We start from the raw sequence: 7,632 nt of genomic DNA on the forward strand, positions 1-7,632 counted from the left end.
CTTTGCACTTCACACAATGAGAGCGTGTGTGAGTGTGTGTAGGAGAGTATACCCCCCCAAGCAACCCCGCTTCTTGCTTTGGTCGACCCCCTCTTCTAGCTCAACTTGGAAACTCATTGGACCCCTGCAAGCATAGGTCCAATGAGCTCATTGGCCAATGACATGCATAATGCATATCAAGCAACAAGGGTAGTCTTGGGACAAGTGTCCCCCTTTTCCCTTCGAGAGAGAGGACTTGATAAATGCAAAAACAATTAATTAAATCAACTAAATTATCATTGGAGCCCTTGGGAGGATAACCAATAGGCTATAGGCACACCATGAGGGCAACATGGGTAGGCGCTTGACATGTGTCCTTGCGGCCTCTTGAGGCTTGGGCTTACCTTGTGTGTGTGTGGGTGTTCTCTCTCATTCCCCTAGCTTTAGGGATCGCCCCCTCCTTTGTATTGAAACACAAGCACCTTAGTCAGCAAGCACGACAAAGTACCTCAAGCTTGGGTAGTGTTACAACTCTCCTTTTTTAGGTCACGCACTATGTTGACAAATGCTGACTTGTCCTCGTGTGAACAAAAAAGGTTGACAATTATTGGTTACGAATAAGTGTGCAACCGAGCTCCACGTGGACTAGCTCTAAGGTCTTTCAAGGGTTGCACTTTCCCGCTCAATGCTCATCCTATTGATACATTGAACCGACTAGCATATCCTAATCTCTACGAATGCATCTACTAGTATTCCCTTCTCTATTTGCACGTTGTGTTTAACTCAATTGTAGCTTATGAATGCCTTCCACTAGACTCTGAAATCTCTTTTGGTCACTTGTAATGGATTCAATTACTTTCTAAATAGTTATCATAGCGACATGTCTAGAAGAGTCCCCTCTCTCCTTGTTTATACGAGCACTTTCTTGACTTAGTGTTGCTCTCCTTATTTTTGCAAGCTAAGAGCCGAGCCCCCCTAGAGTCAAAAACATTAGTGGTATTAATTGTACTTCATGTCCCACAGAAGATATGAAACCCTGTGTTTAGTACTATTTATTAGCAAAAATCTCTCTGTTACTAGTAGATGTTGACTTTTTAAGCTTTAAAAGAAAAGACTTGTCCTAAAGACTAGGCTATCCCATTCAATTAGTAAGTACACCTATCTTTATGCTTAATACAAAGAAATCACTCTCTACTAAAACCATTTCGAGCTTTAAGGAGGCGCACCTCGCGTACATTCTAAACTTGGGAAGAATGTAAACCTCACCAATAAGTAACCTTAATCACATGCGAGACCCAGCTCTAAATTATCATGGGTTCTTAGTTCTACACCTTCACTTCCAAGCTCTCCACTTCCAAGATGTGTTTATGTTGTCTTGTCCGCCTTCTTGCTATCTCTTCCCATCCACTTCCTCTGGGTTGCGAAGTTTAAAGGTGGGAGCTTGCTTTGTAAGGTTACCGTGCTTGGAAATAATATATAAGTATCAAGGGAGCATGTTCTCGTGAGCGAGGTGGAGAGGCCCAATTGGGTAAATTGAAGGCCAATGAGGGGCCATTTTTAGAGGAAAGAAGCAAGGCCATAATTAAAAAATAGAAGCATAGAGTGTATAGTCTATAGTCTAAAGTCTAGGCATTGAGAATTGCTATTTCCAATTATGGCAATGAGTCATGAGGCAATGACAATGTGGGGACTCTTTTGTTTTTTATTGTGGAGATATAGAGAGAGAGAGAGAGAGAGAGAGAGAGTATTAGTGAGGGATTTAGAAAATTAAGAGAGACTCTATTAGTGGGGGATTTAGAAATTAATTAAAGGAAAGGGAGACTATGGGTCTAATTAGAAGAAATTTTGTTTGTGGGGCTAAAGGGAAAATTGTGGGTTAGAGAGATAGCTAGGTTGGAAACTTGGAGTGATTAGGCTGGAGGGCCAATTTTATTCTAGAATAAAGAGTACACTCTGTAGAGCCTAGAGAGAGAAAGAAGAAGATGAGGTTTCATGAAGAGAGAGGTGGCATTCGAAAGAGAGCGAGACATAGGGAATGGGGAAGGGGGGGGGACCCAAACGAGCAGGCATGGCCGCCCGGATGGCCGGCCAGAAGGGCCCACATTTCCCTTTGCTCGCTCGCGCTGACCAAAAGCGCTCTCTCTCTCTCTCTCTCTCTCTCTCTCTCTCTCTCCATTCCCTCTCAGTGCCTCGCTTTGGGCTGCGCGCGCCAGTCCCTCCCACGCGCGCACAGGCGCGCACACACATACACATACCCACGGCCCCAAATTTCCTTTTTTCATCTTTCCTCCGCTCTCTTCTCCTCCGCCTCTTTTCTGCAAGCGAAGATGGGTCGTCTCCTTCCTTCTCCATTTCTCCTCTTTCGTCTGCTGCAGCTACGCTCTCTGCTTGCTCTTCTTTCCTCTTCTCCTGCTTCTTCGTTGTCTTTTTCTTGTTTCTTCTTCTTGCCTGCTTGCTTGTAGCTATCTTCTGCTTCTTTCCTCAGTTCTTCGTTTCTGTTGTTCTTCTGTCTACTACAATGTTGTCCTTGCCTTTCACAATGGCCGATTTTCAGATCCCTGTGGATGCTGCGAACCCCGACTAAGGCACTCTCCATCGTCGAAGCTCTGAATTGTATATAATCATAGGTAAGCTCTGGTTTTTTGCAGATTCAAGAGTGTATATGCATCATAAATAAGTCTAATTGGATGCTCTCATTCTGGTAAGCATTAGCTATGGTTGAGACAAGTCCAAATTGGGTTCAAGTATGCAGTATTTGGTTGAATGTTCAACTTCTCAATGGTTGCTCATGGGCTAACAAGGAAAAACGTGAAACAAAGCAAAGCCCTATTTTGGATTTTTGTCACTCATTGATTCATTCGATACACATGCGCGTAGTTTGTACAGAAAAGCCCGACTATTTCTTGGAGGCCTTACCTGGTCTTTCCGGATGATGGCTATTCATGTCATTCTCTGTCTACGCAATTTGTACTTGTTTATCATAGTGAAGCCATGTTGATGGTGCATTTGTTTTGCTTTATGTGCTTTGACGGTTCTATTCCTGCAGCATGTTCCTTTTTTGGATGTATACACCCAGTCTTCACCGCAACTTCCTATGTGTGATGTTTGGGTTATAGTTTTGTTGTTGTTGGTTGGGAATATATCACATGAATATGTCTATTGAGTCACAGTCGGCCATTTCCCATACCCTGTGCAGAAGACTTCTCCAGGTCTTCGCAATGTTTGATTCTCTCTTTCTAGGTATTTTGTGAGTGCTATTTTCTGTACCACTCTTAAGAAGTGCAAAAGGGTGTTGTGCTAAATGTCATGAATTGGCTTGTTTGGGCAATCGAGAGCACGCTTCAGCTGATCATGTCTGTGTGCATGCCAAAGGTCATCAAGGATGTGACCACTTATCTTGGTTGCCTCTCCTTTCTGGGTCCCTTTTCCATCCGATTTTACTCAAGGCCATCATCAACAGGTTGGCCCCCTGGATTCGGGTAGTTTTGTGTTTTTAATTTTATTTTTCAGACCAATGGCAACATGCTCTTCCATGTATTGGAGATTTTTATGTCAAAAGTGTTTCCTGCTGTTCATTTTCCTGCTGACCTTTACCTCATTGCATACTATCATATTTCATGTCATTCCTTGGCACTCATATTTCCTTTCTTGTGACCTTTTTTGTGCAAACAGGTCTCACGCTCAGCAACAATTCCAGATTTTTCAGCATCATCCATTCTTTATTTGAGTACAGGTACATTTTTCATAGAAAAGATCCTCTTGTGCAAACAAGCAAGGAGTATGTACGACCATGTAAAAGCGTTTAAAGTTGTATAAGAAAGATCAGTGAGATGACTTCTCTTTGCACAAAGAGAGACATTACTTATCGTGAACGTGACAGAGGGAATCAAACACAATGAGCGGGGTGGTTTGAAATTTATGTGGTTGCAGGTGTGATTTATAAGTAACTGATTAAGGGAGGTATTCTGCCAGTGAACTCGTGTGTCTCAATTGTTAGTAGTTTTTATGCCCTTCTTCATGTCACACAGTGTCTTACTTCTCATCATGATGGGGCTTCACTAGGATCTTGACTGTTGTTGGCTGTCTTCTTACTTGTATGCGATGATCGCATCGGATCTCATGTCTTGGCTAACATCTGCATCTAGCATGTGTAAGTTGTTCTTGCTTAGGGTTTAGCAGCTTGGGTTTATTGCTATACCTTTGCAGGCATTTTTAGTTGGTTTAACTAGATATAAGTGCCCTTGATGTTTTCGTTTTGTGCGTGGAAGGCATCAATGAATTTTATTAATAAAATGGTAACCCCTTGAAGTCAACACATGCATGTGAACCCACACCCTGTAAATCTAAACTGAAGCTGACTTTGTAGGATAGTCAACTGTGCTCTTTTCACATATTGGTCCGGCTCCCTTACTGGGGGATTTCGTTACACACCTGCATGCGTGGACAGCTTTAGATTTTGGAACAGGTGAGTTTTTGGCAAAAACTGGATCAAAGTCTGGATATTTGTGATGCACATTATAAGGACAAAATCTATGTGTATGCAGGACGTCTGTGGTCGCACTTTTGTTGTCAACTTGCTGGAATGGAGATTCTCAGTGATCTACACTCAAACAAATTACTGCCCTTTGAGTTTTCAGAGCCAGGTCCTCACTACCGATTAAATGAGCTGAAGGAAAATACCTGGCAGTCAGCATTTACACAGGTCATTGAACCTCAGGTAGCTACAAGCTTACCTCCTCATACTTTTAATCGATCAAGTACTCATGTGAGCCTCACACATGATGTTATGAGTCATGGACATCATTCCTCTTTTGAAAATGAAAGAGTGCTGACCGTCACTGATGATTCATCATCTTATTATGCTTCCATGTCGAAGCTTTCTAAAAGAGGGTGGATGCTTTCGACAAATGAAGTCTCAAATGGACAGAACGGTTGCTATCTTTCGGGTTCATACACTGGTAGCTCAGACATTACGGAAGATCACCTACTTCAAAGCAGCTCCTCTGTACACAGCTTTTGCGATGACCTTGCTCAATCACACCCAAAACCTACCCTTAGTCGCACCACAAGCTCTCTAGCATTCAGTGATGGTTCTCCCTCCAGTGAAGTTGTTGGCTCAACAGATGGCAGTCATCTTGATCAACTGAAGGATTTCATGTTTGATGATAACGATAATATGGACTGTGCATTTGGGTACCTAGATGGATGGCTTCCAGATGCAATGGAGTTGCCATTTGCATTACCAACCACTCCACAGAATATAGCATATGCCACTGATTCTGGGAATTCATCGGGGGCCTCAACTGAGGAGGGGATTGTCCTTCACAGAAAGGATGAGCTGGCTTTTACAAACATGGATAAAGAGCATGAAGCTATGAGCCAGACCAAGCTTGATCCAAGGGAGCAGGTTCATTTATTGCAAGACACTGCGATATGGGAGAGGCAGAAGAAGCTTGATGGCCTAGAAGAAATGTTCACTCCTGTGAAACATGTACTTGAAGAGGAAAGGAGCTTGAATGGTGCTATTCCAATGTCAGGAGGTAGTCAAATACATCTTCATGAAACACCCTTTCCTGCTGGGCCTGTCGCAGAAAATACTTGGCAAGATTCTCTGCCCATGCAAGAGGTCTTGAATGTTGATGCGGGTGCTTTTTCATTGAAATCGAATAGCAAGCAGTACAGCAAAAATGAGGGGGGCCAGCGGTGTGGAGTGCTTATTGAGCCAGCTTCTAAATTCAACAACCATTCAAGTGAGAACATTAGCAACAAAACTCATGACAACATTGCGTCACAGACTCCTGGACCAATCAAATATAATAATAATGGCATCCAAGTACATCAGGACAATACCAGAGAGTTTGGGCTGAATCCCATCCTTGGATCTTCACTCGGGGCAGCAAGGTCCGAGGCGGACTACGGTGAAATTTGCCTTGTTCATCTTCTTATTGCAGGTGCTGAAGCTGTAGCAACTAGGAACATGGATCTAGCATCCGTGATATTGGTTCGGCTCAAGGAGTTGGTCTCTCTCTCCGGTAGCACAATGCAAAGAGTGGCAGCCTACTTTAGTGATGGCCTGCAATCTCGGATTGAGGGGAATCATGTACTTGACCGAATTGGCTATAATAAACCCCAAAGTGACCTTCTTGCAGCTTTTCAGATCCTTCATGAGATCTCTCCTTATATCAAATTTGGCCATTTCACTGCCAACCAAGCAATTCTAGAGGCTGTAGAAGGGGAGAAAAGTGTACATATTGTGGATTTTGAGATAATGGAAGGGATTCAATGGCCTCCCTTTATGCAAGCATTGGTGTCAAGAAAAGGAGGGCCACCGCAGCTGAGGATTACGGCTCTGTTCCGGCCTCATGCAGAGCGTGGGCTTGCTGCTGTACAAGAGACGGGTAAACGTCTTGAGAATTTTGCATCATCTCTTAATCTTCCTTTCATTTTTAACATAGTGCGTGTTAATAATGAGGAGGAGTTTAGTGTATCAAGTATAAAGCTTGTCAAAGGAGAAGCCCTTGTGGTAAATTGCATGCTACATCTTCCACATATGCCACACAGGACAGCTACATCAGTGTCATCCTTCCTTCATGGAATGCGCAGGCTTTCCCCTACCGTTCTGACTCTGGTGGAGGAAGAGCTGGGTTGCAGCGCTATGGCAGTCGTTTCTTATTTCTTTGAAGCTCTGCATCACTACTCAGCGATCTGTGATTCTCTTGAGGCTTGTCTCTTGAGCGAAACAGTTGCTCGGATGCTTGTGGAGCGCGTCTTTCTTGCACCTCGGATCAACAGTACCGTGATGTTTTGGAGTGGATCCTCGGCCCAGACTGAGCTTGGGACAGATTTTGCGACATACAACTGGTGCTCACTTGTTCGCTCTGTGGGATTCAAGTCTCTTCCCTTGTCATTTCAGAACCTCTCCCAAGCGAGGCTACTACTTGGGCTATACAAGGATGGTTTCAAGCTTGACGAAAGGAGTAACCGCCTGCTTTTGGGGTGGCGTGCAAAGCCCTTGTTTGCTGCCTCCGTGTGGAACTGATGCTAGGAAGCTTGTTCTGGGCATAAAATGATTTCCAGAGACATTGGAGTTCTCCTTGGTACATTATCAATAACTGCTGCAATTACAACTTTGTGGATAGTGCTGCTATTTTGCCCCATGGTTTGGATTTCTTGCCAAGACTGCCCTTGCCATTTGTGCTGTCCAATATTTGACTTATGAACAATGTTATTGAAGTTTGAAGCTGTTCGCTATATAATATCTGGCGTAGAAGAGTTCGTAACTAGTATGTTTGGGTGCTGTTTCTGTGCGTGCTCTGTGTTGTACTTTGTTATGTCCTGATGCAAGCCTTTAATTGGAACGGGTTGGGCCCTATTGCAGATGCTTAATACATCTGTATAAGTAATTCTTATTAATAAGGGAGAGGGAGCTGTGCTAGTCGTTTCTTCTGAATTATATAGTTGTTCTTTTGCTGCTCTATTAGACTGTCCTGACTTTCGGGTTTTCCCTAAAAGGGTCCCCGTTTTAAGTTTTGTCCTCGTAGTGAAATGCTGTCTGTTGGCTGTACTTCTGTGCTTTCCTTCAAAGGTCTTGTAGATAGATCTGCTGGTATTTTTGACCAGCCCAGCCCAGTCCAGTTGGCCTTGTGAATGCAG

At 43.6% G+C, this 7,632-nt stretch overlaps 1 protein-coding gene across 3 annotated transcripts; it reads left to right on the plus strand.

The window, feature by feature from the left end:
• The first annotated feature begins 2,176 nt into the window (after positions 1 to 2,176).
• Positions 2,177 to 7,235, plus strand: LOC147433726 (scarecrow-like protein 26). 3 transcript variants are annotated; one of them, XM_086490351.1, is made up of 5 exons: positions 2,177 to 2,606; positions 3,652 to 3,712; positions 4,346 to 4,444; positions 4,524 to 4,696; positions 4,856 to 7,235. In XM_086490351.1, exons 4-5 carry the CDS (start codon positions 4,562 to 4,564, stop codon positions 7,016 to 7,018), a joined length of 2,298 nt encoding a protein of 765 aa, XP_086346477.1. In that variant the 5' UTR covers positions 2,177 to 2,606; positions 3,652 to 3,712; positions 4,346 to 4,444; positions 4,524 to 4,561; the 3' UTR covers positions 7,019 to 7,235. The 3 variants fall into 3 exon arrangements, with proteins under 3 accessions (XP_086346477.1, XP_086346475.1, XP_086346476.1); XM_086490349.1 differs by having other exon boundaries at positions 2,178 to 2,606; positions 4,524 to 7,235; XM_086490350.1 differs by having other exon boundaries at positions 2,178 to 2,606; positions 4,351 to 4,444; positions 4,524 to 7,235.
• Positions 7,236 to 7,632: the final 397 nt, after the last annotated feature.

This window comes from Adiantum capillus-veneris, chromosome 19 (assembly GCF_014529385.1).
Source record: "Adiantum capillus-veneris isolate H3 chromosome 19, ASM1452938v2, whole genome shotgun sequence".
In the NCBI taxonomy this organism is placed as follows: Eukaryota; Viridiplantae; Streptophyta; class Polypodiopsida; order Polypodiales; family Pteridaceae; genus Adiantum; species Adiantum capillus-veneris.